Here is an 18,729-nt window from a genome sequence, read left to right on the forward strand (position 1 = left end):
GAATTTCTCACCAGAAAGTAACTTTTCTTTGCTGGCCTTTTGAAAAGCAAAGAAAAATTAACACAGAAATAATATTTTGTTATATCTACATGTAGCTTTTCCCCCTTCCTCATCTTGGAATGAAAAACAACTTATAAGACTCAAGGCAAATGAAAAGGAATGGATGGGACAAAGAATGGGCCTCAAAATTATATTTTCTTACCACTAGAAAGATAACATAGATGAGAAATGACAGGCCAAAAGATGAATTTCTAAGATAGGCTCTCATAAATGAGCTCGAAGCGAACCTAAACTCAGAGTCCTCCTGCCTCAGCCTTCCGTATATTATTACTATAGGAATATACTTTCTGGTCCCTCTCTTCTCATTTTACAAAAAGAAGAGGGACATAGTAAATTTCTGTTTCTGTTTGTCTCTTTTTGAACAGGGCAGGTGACTAACGCACAGTATATGCAAGTGTCTGATCACTTCAAGTATTAAACTTTTTAACAATGTTTAGCATTGAGCTTTATTATATAGCAAATGTAAACAATAAACCCAAATAAGAATTTCCCAAAGTTAATAATTGTGATATGATTATTGATCCTATTTGTTTCCTACCATAGAGGGCCTCTGAAAAACTCTACTGATGGGGATATCGAAGCAGATGCTGAGATTCATAGCCAAACTTGGGCAGAGTGCAGGAAATCTTATGTAAGAAGGGGGAGATAGAAAGACCTGGAGGAACAGGAGCTTCAAAAGAGACCAAACAAGCCAAAAAACCTGGGCCCAGGGGTCCCTGCAAAGACCAATATCTCAACCAAGAACCATGCATGGAGAGGACCTTAAAACCTTGCTCAGATGTAGCCCATAGACTCAGTCTCCAAGTGGTACCCTAGTTAGGGGAGCAGGAGCTGACTTTGACGTGGACTCAGTGGCTGGCTCTTTCATCACTTCCCCCTTGCGGGGGTGGGGAGTGTACAACCTTGCCAGGCCACAGAAGAAGATGATGCAGCCAGTCCTGATGAGACCTGATAGGCTAGGGTCAGATAGAAGGGGAGGAAGACCTCCCCTATCAGGGGACTAGGGGAGGGGCAGGGAGGAGAAGGAAGAGGGAGGTGGGTCTGGGAGGAGACAAGGGATAACTAGGGAGTAATTTCAATGCAGCATAAGAAACTTGCTAGTGATATGGCTACTTTAAAAGCAATTTTTACTTGTATTTTTACTTCTGTATCAATAAACATATTATCATTATTAAGACATTAAATCTAGAATGACTGTAACTACACAAAAGTGCATAGTTTTGTTCTATAGTAATATAGGAAGCTTTAAATAATTCTAAGAGCTCATCATTTTATTAATGCTATATTTTGGACATCTGCTAGAAATTTATGACAAAAATCCCTCCAACCTTATGATTATTATCCTTGGGTTGCCTAGTTAGATAAAAATCCAAGGCCCACACACTGCTAAACAAACACTCTACCATTTAGTTATGCCACGGCCCAAATTTCTTAAATCGTTAAAACAACTCTTAGCTATAGTCAGGATACAAAGAGAATAAATTGTAATTAATAATAATGATGATGATGAAAAATTTTAAAAAAATTCTTATCTCCTGTATGAGAAAATAGGTTGTTTCTAGATTTTTTGTTTATTTTTTTATTATTTCTTTCGATTTATTCATTTGGTACCCTGGCTATAGCCCTTTCCCTCCTCTACTAGTTTTTGCTTATTTTCCTTCTCCATGGTAGTGCGTTGTTTTGTTTTATTTGACATTTGCTTTTGAAATTGAAAGTTTTCCATCTTTCCTGGTCATTATTTTTATTCTTTTGTTGAATGAAAGTATACTTGTCAGCGTAGAAACGCATACACACACATATACACAAAAACATTTTTACCTTATACCAATATGTCTGGAATGACAGCCAACAGGGAATAAGACAATACTGATTTTTATTGTTTTTAAAAGAACTGATTTAATTTTAAAATTTAATAAAAAATAGAATTAATCATTTTTCTCCCAGTATTGCAGACAAAGAATTAAAGTGATACTTTCAGGTTGTCAACTATTAACATTTTCTGTTTACTTTAAAAAAATCCTGGGACTGTCCAATATTCAGACACCTCACTTGATAGTTGGATTACTAATGAATCAAGTGTGCCAAAACTGTAATGCAAAATGTATAACTTTCATAGTAATAAACACAAAATAAATAAACAGTAGGCATATTTTCTGAAAAAGAACTTCTTTGTATAATTTGAGGTAAATGGTAATTAATAAGAAATATGTTTCAGGAGATTAGGGATTTAGCTTAGTGGTAACAAGTGCAAGGCCCTGTGTTTGGCCCATTGCTCTGAAAAAGAAAAAAGAAAAAAACATGTTTCAATTGAATATTAAGGAAAAATAAAGTCCTTTTGAAAAGAACCAGCCACTAAGTCCATGTGAGAGACAGCACCTGCTCCCCTTACTAGGGAACCCACATGAGCTGCTTATGGGCTACATCTGGCAGGGATCTAGGTCCTTTCCATGCATGGTCCTTGGTTGGAGTATCAGTCTCTGCAGGACCCCCTGAGCACAGGTTTTTTGGCTCTGTTGGTCCCCTTGTGGAGCTCCTGTCCCCTCCAGGTCTTTCTATCTCCCCCTCTTCCATAAGATCCTCTGCACTCAACCCAAAGTCTGGCTTTGAGTCTCAGCATCTGCTTTGATACCCTGGTGGGTAGAATCTGAAATTTCAGAGGCCCTCTGTGGAAGGCTCCTGTCCTGTTCACTGTCTTCTACTTCCGATGTCTATTCTGTTTGCCCTTCTGAATGAAGATTAAGCCTCTTCCTTAAAGTATTTTTTGAGAATGGTTATGTACATCATTTTATTTTTTTAATTTAATTTAATTTCCATATATATATGTATTAAAATTTATTCACTTTGTATCCCTGCTGCAGCCCCCTCCCTCTTCTCCCCGTATGCCCTTTCCCTAATCCCCTGATAGGGGAGGACCTCCTCCCCTTCTCTCTTGGGAACCCACTTGGGAACTGAGCAGCCAATTGGCTTCCTTTGAACAGGGGTCTAGGTCCTCTCCATGCATGGTCCTTGGTTGGAGGCCTCTGCAGACCAATACTTAGTCATTCAAGAAATGCAAATCAAAATGACCCTGAGATTTCACCTCACACTCATCAGAATGGCTAATATAAAAAACTCAAGGGATGAAACATGCTGGAGAGGATGTGGAGAAAGGGGAACCCTCCTCCATTGCTGGTGGGAATGTAACCTTGCACAACCAATTTGAAAATCAATCTGGCACTTTCTCAGAAAATTAGGAATAGCGTTACCTCAAGATCCAGCTATACCACTCCTAGACATATACCCAAAGGATGTCCCACCATTCAATAAGGACATCTGCTCAACTATGTTCATAGCAGCTTTATCTGTAATAGCCAGAAACCTAGATGTCACTCAACGGAGGAATGGATACAGAAAGTTTGGTTCATTTACACAATGGAATACTACTCAGCAATTAAAAACAGGGAAATCATGAAATTTGCAGGCAAATGGTGGGAACATTTCTTTTTTAAAAATTGTTTATGTTTATTTTATTTTTAAGATATAATCTTATTTTTAAATTTATTATTATTAATTTTACAATTTATTCACTTTGTATCCCGGTTGCAGCCCCCTCCCTCACCTCCTTCCAGTTCCACCCTCCCTTCCTCTTCCTCCTCCATCTGTCTCCCGTAGTTCACTGACAGAAGTCCTCCTTGCCTACTATCAGATCTCATCAGGACTGCCTGGATCCTCTTCCGCTGTGGGCTGCCTAGGTTGTCCCAACAGGGAGAAGTGATCAAGGAGCAAGTAACCTGAGTTCATGTAAGAGACTGCGTCTGCTCCCCTTACTAGAGGACCCCCATGGAGACTGAGCTGCCTATGAGCTACATCTGAGTAGGGGTCTACTTCCTCTCCTTGCATGGTCCTTGGTTGATGCATCAGTCTCTACAGTCTACCCTGGGCCCAGAGTTTTTGGCTTTGTTGGTTTCCTTGTAGAGCTTCTGTCCCCTCCGGGTCTTTCTATTTCCCCTTTCTTCTATAACACTCCCTGAGCTCTGCCCAAAGTCTGGTTGTGAGTCTCTGCATCTTTGCTACTCTGATGGGTAGTCTTTCAGAGGCCCTTTGTGGTAAGTTCCTGTGCTGTTCCCTCTCATCTACCACTTCTTGTGTCTATCCTGTTTGCCCATTTGAATGAGAATTAGGCATCTTCCCTAGGGTTCTCGTTATTTAACTTCTTTAGGTGTACAGACTTTAGTATGTTTATTCTATATTATATGGCTAATATCCACTTATAAATAAGTATATACCATGCGTGTCTTTCTGCTTCTGGGTTACCTCACTCAGGATGATTTTTTTTTTAGTTCCATCAATTTACCTGCAGATTTCATGTTTTCCTTGTTTTTAACAGTCAAGTAGTATTCCACTGTGTAAATGTACCACAATTTCTGTATCCATTCTTCGGATGAGGGACATTTAGGTAGTTTCTAGACTCTGGCTATTACAAATAAAGCTGCTATGAACATAGTTGAGCATTTCTGTGTCTCTATGTTTACTTTTGTAATCCCATGTAAATCTTTTTTATGTTCATTCAATTCCAAAGCAAATTTCAACACATCTCCTTAACCATTGTGGCACATCAGTAACTTCAATCACCTATATAAAGTTCTAGCATTAAAACATATTTGACTCCCCAACTGCCAAAATATGTTGTATCTCAGAAGCCCATTCCTGGGAGCAAACTTGCTTTCTTTACATTATTTGCCAATAGCTAACACATAAAAAACTGAGTATCAGATTAGACTGATAATAAGCTCTTGTTTTCTTTGATTTGTCTTCAGTATCATATTATAGTTTCATCAAATCTTTTATCTCAGCGATTTAAAAAAAAATCTACAACTAACCGTGATTTCATGACTTTCCTTGTTCATTCATCAGCACATCACTTCAAATTTCCTTGTCATGAATTCCCAAATTCTACATTTTTTGTCACTGTCTTTCATAACTTTCCAGCAATGAATCTTGCACCAAAATGACACCAAAACTGAACTACTGAGTCAATCGCACAAGCTAAAAGGAAAAATGCCATCATGAATTTAGGATCTCTGTTTCAGCAAACGAGCATCGGCTATGTCTGCTTGTGAGCTTCCTCTCCCAAACTCCACAGGATCAAGAAGGCTGGTTTCTAGTCGGTACCTTCATTCACTGTCATTTTCTTTTTCATTACCCTTCTCACTATTTAATTTGGATTCAATTCCTGAAAAGTTCATTAAAATGCCTCCAAAGGAAAGGGGAACCCTCCTCCATTGCTGGTGGGAATGTAAACTTATACAACCACTTTGGAAATCAATCTGGTGCTTTCTCAAACAATTAAGAATACTGCTACCTCAAGATCCAGCTATGCCACTCCTAGGCATATATCCAAAACATGCTCAAGTATACAACAAGGACATTTGCTTAGCCATGGTTTTAGCAGCTTTATTCGTAATAGCCAGAACCTGGAAACAACCCAGGATGTCCCTCAACAACAGAAACTGTGGTACATTTACATAATAGAATACTACTCAGCAATTAAAAACAAGGAAATCATGAAATTTGCAGGCAAATGGTGGGAACTAGAAAAGATCATCCTGAGTGAGGTATCCCAGAAGCAGAAAGACACACATGGTATATACTCACTTATAAGTGGATACTAGACCTGTAAGATAGGATAAACATACTAAAATCTGTACACCTAAAGAAGACAAACAAGAAAGAGGACCCAGGGTAAGACTATCAATCCTCACTTAGAAAGACAAATGGGATGGACATTGGAAGTAGGAGAAAACAAGTAACAAGACAGGAGCCTACCACAGAGGGCCTCTGAAAGACTCTACCCAGGAGGGTATCAAAGCAGATGCTGAGACTCATAACCAAACCTTGGGCAGAATGCAGGGAAGCATATGAAAGAAGGTGAGTTAGTGAGATCTGGAGAGGACAGGAGCTCCACAAGGACCTAGGCACAGAGGCTTATCTGAGACTGATTCTCCAACCAAGGACCATGCATGAATATAACCTAGAACCCCTGCTCGGATGTATCCCATGGTAGCTCAGTATCCAAGTGGGTTTCCCTAGTAAGGGGAACAGAGATTGTTTCTGACATGAACTCAGTGGCTGGCTCTTTGACGCCCTCCCTCCCCCAAGGGAGGAGCAGCCTTGTTAGGCCACAGAGGAGGACATTGCAGCCAGTTCTGAAGAGACCTGATAAGCTAGGGTCAGATGGAAGGGGAGGAGGACCTCTCCTATCAGTGGACTTAGAGAGGGGCAGGGAGAAGATGAGGGAGGGAGGTTGGGATTCAGAGGGAATGAAGGAGGGTGCTACAGCTGGGATACAAAGTAAATAAGCTGTAACTAATATAAAAAATAAAAATTTAATTAAAAATCCCTCCAAAGACCATTATCAATCAATTTTATCATTTAGTAATACATCTTGTCTTTACCTCTTTAGAACCTGCCTCTGCTGACTAACCCCCTCCTTACAATTGGTCTTGAAGTCTCTTCTTTTATTGAGAGGATTTTTCTTCTAACGAATTCCTCACCCTCATTCTTTCATTTGCTTCTTAACTGTAAGGAAATATTAGTGATCTCTGAATGGTTACACTTTGATTATTTTTCATCCCAGTGATTCACTTTCTAAGATGCCAGTAACATGTATTTCTCAATTTCCATTTCACACATCTATATGCTATTACTAATCCTTTACACTTAGATAATTCAAATAAGCCTTCTACTTAACCCATCTAGATAATAAACTCACTTTCTGCTAAAGGATATACAACCTGTGTTTTCTTGTAAAATGTACAAGAACCTGACAAATAACTCCATCAAATGAAATTATTTACCCCTGCTTTCTGTATCAATACGGCCTATTCAATAATTTGAAGATGCTACATCTTTAAATAATTACTGTCTCTTAGCTGATGAATTGCTATATTCATGCCACTCTAGTATGTTCTTTTAAACAACTACCAACTTTGTAATTCTGTGGCTTAACATGTCAGTAATTTCACAGAACCTCAGTGAATTCTGACGAATTTCCATGTAACATTGCTTAAAGCCTTTGATCATACTGTTGTCTTATTTCCATATCCATCTGAAATGTTCTTTATAGAAACAACAAACATTTTCTAACTTTTAACTCTATATCCCAAGTACTGTTTGAACTATATTCTCTGAGGGAATTGAGTGTATCATTTTTTGTGATTCCCACTTAACAAAAGTACTTACAATTAATTATTGCCTTTAGTAGTTAGGCAAGCCTTGAAAATGGCTGTTTTTGCCTTGGTTTTCTAAAACCTAGAGCAGTGCTACACTGCACTTGCTAAATGAATGTGTTAATAAACATTCAAGGTGCAGCTCTTTCCACGAATCCTTTTACGTATACTTCTTTAAAACAGATTTCTCTGAGTATGCAATTTTATTGAAAAAAAAAATGCAAACCTTCCATACTGGAACATTAACCTAGTAATTATCTCCATCTATTAATTACTAAATAATAGAAGTAAGTAAATAATTGTAATAAACTTTCTTCAGGGCACATGTTAAATCTTTGATTTCCTCATATCTTAGAACAATGCTGAAGTCATGATATAAGTAAGATTTGCTTTTTTCCAAGTTCTGTAAAAATGGAACAAATCAAGTGTTAAAGGGAAATTAAGTTTGGGAGTAAATTATGATTAGCTTATTAATTCAATCTAGGAGAGTTTAAAATTTATTCACAATTATATTTATTCATGATGGACATTAATAATTATATATATTTATAATTAACTGAATCTATCATAAACATTCACATACATCCATATATACATATATGTAACTTTTGCATTTCTGGTTGTTGTTACAGCTATAGAAGGACAACATATACACATTATTGAAATTCATTATTTTACTTTTGTCCATTAAATTGGTGCAGCTGCTGTAAAAAGTTGAAATATAAAAACGTAAAACCTGAAAAATTTAATATTTTCATATATTAGAAAAGTGAAAAGTTATGAAATGAGTAAAAAATGGTAAAATGTTTCCAGGATAAGTCAAATTATATGAAAAGAAAAACAAAGGCAATCAGTAGAAGCAACAGACCTGTGTAGCTCTTCCTTGTGGATTCCACTTCTTCTGTGATCACAGCATAAAAGGAACAGACACAGACAAAGGAGATGGGTATGAGTGGGTGGACTCAAAAGGTAAGAGTGACACTGGAGAAAAGAGCCCCAATCATCTGAGGGAGACCCTGCGCCGAGTTGCAGGGGAGACAGAGTCAAATGCAGAGCATAAAAAGTGGCGAGAGCTGCAGGGAATGGACTAACCGGTCACCAGGGAGGAGCAGCGCAGAGAAGAGGCTCTCCCGAAGGGACAGCCAATCCGGAACACTGACACCAAAAAACTATTAGTGAAGCCAGCATTATTTGAATGTCCACATCTTTTCAAGACATTACCCAAGTTAAACCTAAACCTGTGAAAATGATTTCAATACTGTATCCGAAGAAAGAATTTGAGTCATTATTAAAAAGAGCTGTGTCCCACCCAAACTGCGATGTTTCTCCATTTAATTAAAAAAGTTTGCCTATTAGGACAATGTTTCATTAACTTACTACTACCTAGCTAAACATTTAAATAAAAAATTTTTAAAGTAATAAAATATAATACATCATTATAATAGTGGATAAGATATAAGGTAGTTTATTGCTGAAAATTAAAATTGTCATTTAATTTTGACAAGTTTTTATCATATTTTTATAATAACTATTCAGAAAATTCTTATAAATATCATATTATAGATTGTTACTAAAGTTTCTTTTAACATGTACCCTTGCAAATCACTAGCGACTAGAATGTATATGGCATACATTTGGGAAATAACAGTTTTCTAACTACTACTTGGGAAGCTGAAAAGCTATGCAGTAATTTAAAATCAAGAAAACAAAGCCAATTAAACTAAGCTTTCAAAGAAAAGCCTTCAACATACTGGAGAGGCAGTGTTAGGACAACTGACACAAGGAAATAGAACATAGTCATAATCTCCTATGCCAGGAAGTTCTCTTCTGACTCCAGAACACACAATTCTTAAATATCACATTCAGTTCTAGATTAAGTGAATTTTAGTGTTGAGTGATTTATGAAAAACAAAACAAACAAACAAACAAACAAACAAAAAAAAAAAACCAACCATGCTGGAGTACAAATATACTAGAACTCTTAAGTCTTGAGGTAATCGATTCTTTAGAACAAATGTTTCTTTTCATCGATGGCAAGGAAATGAAATCTTTCTATAACAAGAAAAGTACTAAGATATCTTAGAAAAAGATGAAAGCTGAAATAACTGGAAAAGGAATGATGAATTTTGATACCTAGTAATGATGTTTGTATTATGTAAGTATATTTTCATATATCAAAATACAACACTCCCCACAGCTGAGTTTCAAACTCTTCGCCCCTAATATAAATGAAGCCAAGAAAAAAAACATTGTGCCCTTCTAAAACATACCCATGTATGTCAAAAAGCTATAAGCCATATTTCCTTTGCCATTCCCATTTCACCCACACTGTGAAGAAGATCATGTAAAAAAAATAGATATATTAATAACATAGGCCTACAACTGAATTATATCAGATTATTATTCTTTTATATGACAGTTTCATAGATAAGCATTTAGCACAATGCTAAAACAGTTTTATGACATTTTAAAAGTAAATTGGTAAGACTTGGGGGAAAAAGACTGTCTACAAACATCAACATCGTTAAGTGAACATTTTAATTTGCTTTGCAAAAAACATGAATTGCAATTAATTAAGCTTCCTTCTCTTCCCGTATGCTGGGTTAGTTTATATGGTTTTCATATTTTATATTGCTTTTTAAATGACAATTGCCTCTCAATTACACTCATTAGTACAGTAAATAGTGGAAGCATAGAGAGCTGAAGTGAACTTACCCAAAGTCACAAAACCAATACAGTGGCAGGGTCAGTAACGGAATAAACATGTTCCTGATTAGTCAGCTAATATTCTCAATGTTATATGACCCAGACATGTGAGATAAAAAGTCAAAGAAGGAAGAAAACAAACAAACAAACAAAAAAAAACCACAATCCTCTCACCATCAGACCCAAACTGGATATTTAGTATTCCTTTAATGATAAACACTTAAAAAAAAAAAACTTATACCACAAATGGTCAAGTAACCCAGGATGCTTTCATTTGAATAGGTGATAGCACAGGACCTACATTCAACCATTTTGAAAAACTTAGACAATACAAAATTTATATTAGTTGTAAAAGGGTTTAAAAGGATATACCTTGGCCACGATCTCACTACTGACAAAAAGTGTCCACGAACTTGCTTTCATTATTTATTTAACCATAATACAATGATAAACAGGTCAAAAAGTATATATAAAATATAACTGTAACAGACAGACTCATAAAGCAAATCAAAACCCCCCATGTATAATCAGTTATACCAGCTTTGTGGAAGTCTTTCTTGCCTTCCTTACGGTTTAAGTTATCTTATGTTGTACATGTAAAAAGAGTCTCATTTAAAGACACTTAAAATCAGAAATCAAACTTAATCGCACTTCAGCAATCATGTCTATACCAAGCTAATAAACTGTAAGAAAGCAAAGCTGCATATGGTTTTGTAAAGGACAGCAGAACCCATCAACTTTTACCAGAAGCCAAGGTGGAGGCTCCCATGATCCACGAAACTTAGTTACCCCTCCCCATCGAGGGAGGGGACACGAGGTAACATGGAGAAGTGGGGTTATACGTATACTTCATTGTATCCATGTGAGAAATTTTTACAAATACAGTAACTTTTTAAAAAGTTGTGTGTATCCCCTGTAAACCTCCATTTCTTTAGCTTTCACTTGATCATCACCACACCACAATGTTATAGTGTGCTGTCAATGGCAGTTTAAGAGTAAATTCCTCTTTCAGATAATAACCAGTTACCACACGCCCACTCATATCAGCAAACCAAGACATCATTTAACTACAATCAGTTCAGAGTGATTGCAGATAGCAGAAGGTACCCTTTATTTTAAGTGCTAACTTCTTCCAGCTATGGTTGGATTTTTGTTTTAGCCTTAGCACATACAAAGATCTTATAAAGTAAATGTCCACTGATTTTTCTGTTCATTACAGCACATGAAATAAAATAGTTTCACAAATAACAACTAAATAAAAAGAGATTTACAAAAACTCATACACACTAGTTCATCACTGTAAAATTATCTTTTAAGAAATATTTTTAAATGTAAAGAACTATCAAGCTGTAAATCAGAAAAGGGTTTGAGTCTAACTCAAAGGAAATATAAAATAACACACACAGACTCAAAACAATCTTCAGTTTTAGTTTTTTTTACATTTAGTTTTTAATTTATTAGTTTATTTATTTTATATCACCGCTGTAGCACCCTCCATTGTAATCTGCCAATCCTGGCCCCCCTCCCTCTTCTGAGTTTTGGCTTTTTAAATAAAAAAAAAACTACTGATATTATTTTCATTAGTCATATTTGGTATAAATTATAAGATGTCGAAAACAAGCACCATCACTAATGTTATATAAAATTCTGAGTAAATCAAAATATTTCTCTTTAAATGATTTAAAATTGTTATATTCTTATATTTTTACTGAACATTTATCTAAAATGCAAGCAAAACTCATAATCTATAACAAGTTTTACTTTAAAAAGCAGATAGGAGGCATGTGTAAACTTCAACAAAGGCATCAAGCATCTACTTAAATAATACTGAACTAATAATGTTCCCACTCATCACTGCTGGCGGACACAACAGTACTTGGTTTTGAGAAGTCCTTTAGGAAAAAGCATTATATTTAAATATTTCTAACACACTGGAACAGAAACATGAAGATTTTAAGTTTTTTGAGGGACTAAAGCTAACAATAGTATGTGAATATATCAGTTCAGAGATTCAAAACATCATCTGAAAGAGAAGATGGCTCATTCCAAAAAGAGCCTGGCTGAGCACATAGGCACACAGGATGGCCTTAGTGAGAATGGAGGAGCAACCCAACTGGGTTCTGGAATCCACAGGAGGTCCTGAAACCACTCCTTGAAGATCACGTGATGGCTACATTTATTTCTAAGCATTCTAATAACACTTAGAGCTAAAGCTCACCTATTAATTTGCAACTTATTAAACATTAATTTGACTTACACAAACTTTTCTTTATTAATAAAAATGAATTTATTATATTATAGTCATTAATAATCAGAAAATATGTAAAAGTAACTAACAATAGAATCCTGATCTTTGAGATTTAATGGATAAAAAATATCAAATCAGAAAACTAAAATTATGCTTTAGATCAAATAAATTGTATATTCTTTCAGGATATCTCAAGGTATTCAAGCATAAAAGAAAATAAGTATATAAAATATAAAACATACCCAAGAAAATCATACAAAAAATTTAATACAATAAATTACCAGATCCAGATAAATTTATAAAGCATAATTCCAAAGGTAAATCAAAGAAAATTCCTTATATTCACCTTAGTTGGAAATTCCATGAACATTATGATATGGAAACATTTTATCGGAAAAAGAACCACTCAGATTACATAAGGCTAAAGTAGAATTTACACAATACCCACAGTAAAGAGTAAAGCCTAAGTGCTTATACTGGATATAGGTAAACCATTAAAATTACATATGGTACTCCAGTCCAGTGTGTCATTGACTTGACTTACAAACTATTATATAAAAAGAAACAAATAACAACAACAACAAAAACAAAGCAAGAAAAAGGCCCACAGACGGATTTTCAGATAAGACACAGCAAACTAAAGGTATCAACGTGGTTTCAGAGTAATTATCATAGAATCAAACAAGTTAAAAAAGTTCTTATATACATATATATGTGTGTGTGTATATATATATGTGTGTGTTTTATATATGCACATATATCACACTTCCTGCACAGAAAATGACAAATTAACACTGATAACTTTCTTATGGATAGTATTAATTAACCACAAAGCTTTAGAAATCATCAAACTGCAATTTTCACACATTCTGAATGAATTAAATCAAAGACTACTTTTCTATGACTTTCTCATGTGAAAATCTGTGAACCTATAGTACTTCCAAACATTTATTAAATGTGAAGAAGTCACACAATTAGCTTTCTCATCATATTTCCTATGTGGCAAACACAATATGAAAGTAAACTATTTTATGTAGGAATATGCATTTTCTCAGAAGGCATTTCTATTCATTTACCTGCAGATAACCTCACAAAACAAATATAAATCCAACAATTTAACATTTATTTTCAGTATTTAATATCACTCATTCTATTTGCAATGATCATAGCATTCTTGTGTACAATAAGATTACTCAGCGAAAAAATAAACTATATATTGTCCACATTATGTATCTTCAATTTATTATAACAATATTTCGGGCTGGGCCTTGCCTAATGTAAGTTGAAGCTTAGTTTAAGGAAAAAAAGCGTCATTAAATTTATAGCATGACGCTAATCTAATGGATATGATTAATAAGGAATAAAAACAACTAGAAGATAGATTCTGGGTATTGAGGATACTGAGGTTGTTATACTTATACTCAGACAGAGATGTTTATGTGAGGCAGGTGGTAATATGGTCAAATGTCCAGGGGTCTCCTGTTCTGGAGCTATCCATCCCACCAGAAAGTGAAGTCACCAACTTCTCTCTTCATAAGAGTTACGATTTCTCTAAAAGAGCAGATGCTAGGCCAAATTCACTCAAACATTTAATTTACTTTCTAATCCATATCATACAAATCAGTGATTTAGTAGTAAAATGTTTATCACAATTATTGTTGATGTACTTTCTAAAAATTATAAGATTCCCAAACATTATAATTCCTGACTATATCTTCACAGAGGGGTAACTGAAAAGCACAATATATATTCCTGATATGCCAAGAACTTTCAGGTTAGGTTCACACACTCAGAAACTTTTTCTAATGCCACATTTTACCACAATCAATGTCTGATAAGGAACTCTGATAATTCTTGAAAGGTGATCTCTTAATTTTAGTGAATAAAACCATGTGCTGAGCACTAATTTTAGCTCTGATATCACAGACTACTAGATCTATGTTACTCATATATTATTAGACTGCTGATATCATAGATTTACCTAAAGATTAATTATTACAAGCATATCTTCCATAAAGTTCAGGGTTAAAAAATGCTGTGATCTCAGTGGCTGACTCTTTGATCACCTCCTCCTGAGGGGCGTGCGGCTTTACCAGTCTACTGAGGAAGACAATGTAGCCACACCTGATGAGACCTGATAGTCTAGGATCAGAAGGAAGGATAGGAGGACCTCCCCTATCACTGGACTGGGGGAGGGACATGAGAGGAGAAGAGGGAGGAGACAAGGGAAGGGGCTACAACTAGGATACAAAGTGAATAAATTATAATAAATAAAAATTAATTAATTAATTAAAATTTAAAAAGGTCAAAAAAGTTACAATTTACCAAATGGTAAACTTTTATTTTACTCCCAATATATTATCCTAAAGTCCCACATTAAAAATAACCTCTTTATATCCTTCATGTCTTTTACAACTACCAAAAAGTTTTGTTACATAAGTATTACAACATTTATTTTCTTTCACTAGGACATTGTATAACTAAAACCTCAATTTTAGTGTTTGGATTTAGACAACAGTTTTCAGAGTATACAATTGTCAAAACATAAAATTTAAATCATTATTATGGCATGAAGTACTCACTAATTTTCTCCACTGTATAAGTAGTTTTTGTTCAATTAAAGGATGTATGTAATTATACAAATATTTATATACATACATAGACATTTATTTATGTATATGTGTATAGGCACATATGTTTAGATATATTTGCCCATATATATGTAAATAAACTAAAAATATTTAAATTAAAATTTAAAAATTTTATGTTCATGTTATTTTAGCCAAACACTGCACTTCTTTGTGATTCTTATGTACCAATATGTTTATATGGCCAACAGATCATGTATTAGGTATGATGTCAAATAATAGTTTATGAGCAAGAATAATCCATATTACACAATAGAGTAAGGATAATTAATCAATCAATCAGTTTTTTTATTGTGGTAGAAATCTACCACAGAATCTCACTCAACAAAAAAGGACTCTACTACTGGACTAAATATTTAGCTTGAAAGATGCGTTTAAGGGATATTTTTTATTATATAAATAATAAAATAAATTTTTTGTTTTATTTTTTTAAATCTCTAAATATATTAAAGATAATTAATAATTCAAATAATTGCTGAGTAATATTCCATTGTGTAGATGTACCACAATTTGTGCATCCATTCCTCCACTGAGGGGCATCTGGGCTGTTTCCAGCTTCTGGCTATTACAAATAAAGCTGCTACAAACATGGTTGAGCAGATGTCCTTTTTGTGTGCTTGAGCCTCTTTTGGGTATATGCCTAGGAGTGGTATGGCTGGATCTTGAGGAAGCGCTATTCCTAGTTGTCTGAGAAAGCACCAGATTGCTTTCCGGAGTGGTTGTACAAGTTTGCATTCCCACCAGCTCTTTAATTACCTCCCCCTGAGGGGGAAGCAGCATTACCAGGCCACAGAAGAAGACAAGGCAGCCACTCCTGATGAGACCTAATTGACTAGGATCAGAAGGAAGGAAAAGAAAACCTCCCCTATCAGTGGACTTGGGGAGGGGCATGCATGCAGAGGGTGGAGGAAGGGAGGGATTGCGATGGGAGGAGGGAGGGAACCATGGGGGGGGATTCAAAGTGAGTAAATTGTAATTAATAAAGAAAAATAAAAAAAGTATTAACAAACACACACACAAAAAAGAACTGGGAAGAGATGGAGGGGACTACAGGCGGTATACAAAGTGAATAAATTTTAATAAATAAATAAATAAATAAACTATTAAAAAATAATTCAAATAAACTGACTCTTCAGTTAAGACATGCTAAGCATAAGATTTCTATTTGTAGTTCTAATGAATATATTTAAATTCTTAAAATGAATTACATTTTGTTATATTTTCATTTGACTTTGTCATCTTTCCTGGTATGCGAGGCTTATCATTTCATAAGCTTTCTTTAGGAACTCGACTCTCCTTAATAGCACTAGTCATACTGTCACAATTCAGTACGTATGCAGCCACATTTTAACTTGTGTGTGTCACCAGACAGAGACTCTAAACTGCTTCGTCTCTCTTGTGTACTCAGATAGTTCATTGTTAGCCTTAATGTTGGCATTGCAATAGATGGTAACAAATGCTTGTGAGTGAATCATTTTATTTATACATCGACACACTTAAACTACAGGATTTTAAGGTCTGAGAAAAAAAACCTCAACATGTAAAAATACACTCTTATTGGTCCTACAGACAGCCATCTAAAATAACTACTAAAAAAATTCAAATTGATAAAATTTTATTGTACATTCATTGCTATAATTACAAATTAAAAGCAGTACTGATTATTCAATTGATCTCTACAACTTTCCTTTCCTTTATTCCTCCTAAAATATGAGGGGCAGGGATTTGTTATATAGTTTACCAAACTAAAGCCCTAAAAGAAGAAAGAAAAAATCTTTCAACTCATTGGTAAAAATCAATGGTTTGAAGAGACACTTAATGAATTCATAAATTGTCATCCTGTTTTTTCCATTGCTGTAGCCAGCAATTTTTGACTCCCAAAGTTGTAAAGAAATCATTATGGCAGAGCTGTCTGTTAGCATTTGTAGAGTAAGAATAGGAAAGCATAAAAAGACACAATGTAACATCTCTGCTGAGCTTTCCTCAGCCTGCTCAGGAAGTGGGCGCTTCTCCATGAAGGCACCACAACTTCCTCATCAGACCTTCACTGTGTGTAAGCTGCCATTTTCCCTCTGAATTAGGTTTTCTTTAGAGACAAAAGTAATTTTATAAACGAATCATGGTTAAGTCTTTATCACTACAATCTACATGGAATCCACACACTATAAAGTACACATCAAAATGAGAAAACGAGGTACAAGGACACGCGCATTTAAAAAGCATGAAATGCAGTGTTTAGAGTCTCATGCTTTCACGTGGTTTCCAAACCCTGACAAACCTGTCTCAGACTGGTGTTTCTGTGTCGGCAATGGTTTCTCATCACTTATTGTACCATTCGCCTTTCCCTGCTGGTCTTCCCATGTAACTTCTAGTATAGATAAAAAAAAAAAAAATAGTAATAATCAGAGCTTGTCAGAAACACAGATAATGAACATAACAAGAACATAAAAGTACTTCAGGAATTGGGATTATCTTAAAGATGCACTCTCCAACATATTATATAAATTATTAACAGTTTTAAACATAGAATTTTGATGCTGTTTCTATATACCTCAATATCTAAAATATTAAATTATATTTTTAAACCTTTAAATTTATTTTTAATAAAATGAATGGATTAAAGGTATAAAGAATATAATGATAACTTAAATGCTCAGTAAAGAGTAACTTTTACTTTATTGGTATCAAAAAAATGTAACCTTATTTTAGATGTAAAAATTATTAGAAATTGTTTTATTGTGGTAAGATGAAATATATCTATTCAGTCTTAAACATTTTAGTACCTATGAGAAAAATTCATTTCTATATGTAATAAGATAGCTATTTAGCTTGCTGCTGTGTACATTACCTTCATCAACTGCTAACAAAATTCATGTTAAGAAATACTTCAGCCAATATAGTGACAAAACAAGGCAAAAGTAGTGCTTAGCATCATGAATAATTTTATAACTCTACAAGTCATTACACCAGTCTGCACTGCTGTAAGTTTCCTTCATTCGTTCTAAATGAATATTCAGAATCTACTCTAACATACGCACATGCATAACTACCAAGGACATAGCAGCAGGCAAAATAGGTCGATCCATAGTCTCATGAAGGTTTTTATAAAACAGATAACTTAGTGGTAAAGAGCTTGTGGTGATGAACATGTAAACATTCAGTGACTTAGAGATGACTGCTAAATAGACAAGCATCTGTTTAGCAATGCCTAAAGTATGATAAAATTTTGGATAGTATGAAGGTAGATTTTGAATAAAGGACTTCAGAAGTTAAGGTAGTTCAGGGGGAAAGGACATTATAGGCAATAATATTCCATTGTAAACATTTTAAGTTAGAAGTATGTTTGGTGTAGTCGAGAAAAACAGGAAGGTCGCTGTGGATGAAGTAGAGTGGACAAGAGAGACTGAAAGCAGAAAACATAAAGGTGAAGGAGATGGGAAGATAGCAACTTGTCGGTCATGTACTGTTTGCCTGTCAACTACAAATCCCAATTTCACATTAGAAACAATCTTGTTGCTTGCCTTTTTAAAAGTATATACTGTGTGTCTGCCCATACGCCCATGCTTACATGCACACATATTCATACACACACATGTTACATGTATGGAAAGCAGAACTTGTAAAAGCTGGTTTAACGTTTCTACCATGTGGGTTTCATGGACTGAATGCTGGTTATCATGCTTGGTGGCTAGACCTTCAACTAATGATCTATATCATGTACTCATCAGCTATCTCATGTACCTGCACACATGTTAAACTGTATAAAGTCTCACGTGCATACATAAGGCTCTGGTACTTTATCTACCTGTCACCCTATGTGACAGAACACCCCCCTTTTTAATGTTGTCATACACATAAC

At 34.9% G+C, this 18,729-nt stretch overlaps 1 protein-coding gene across 43 annotated transcripts in view; it reads right to left on the reverse strand.

Moving 5' to 3' along the window:
* Rims2 (regulating synaptic membrane exocytosis 2) overlaps positions 1-18,729 on the reverse strand; it is a 522,675-nt gene that overhangs the window by 141,249 nt on the left and 362,697 nt on the right. For 8 of the 43 annotated variants that reach the window (XM_060389562.1, XM_060389534.1, XM_060389533.1 and 5 more), the window contains one exon: positions 8,137-8,169. The exons of 27 other annotated variants lie outside the window; for them this stretch is intronic. In XM_060389562.1, the coding sequence (XP_060245545.1) occupies positions 8,137-8,169 (33 nt within the window). Of the gene's footprint in view, positions 1-8,136; positions 8,179-17,148; positions 17,239-18,729 lie in introns of all 43 variants that reach the window. 8 more of the 43 variants (XM_060389524.1, XM_060389528.1, XM_060389525.1 and 5 more) reach the window with 3 other exon arrangements.

This window comes from Meriones unguiculatus, chromosome 8 (assembly GCF_030254825.1).
Source record: "Meriones unguiculatus strain TT.TT164.6M chromosome 8, Bangor_MerUng_6.1, whole genome shotgun sequence".
Lineage (NCBI taxonomy): Eukaryota > Metazoa > Chordata > Mammalia > Rodentia > Muridae > Meriones > Meriones unguiculatus.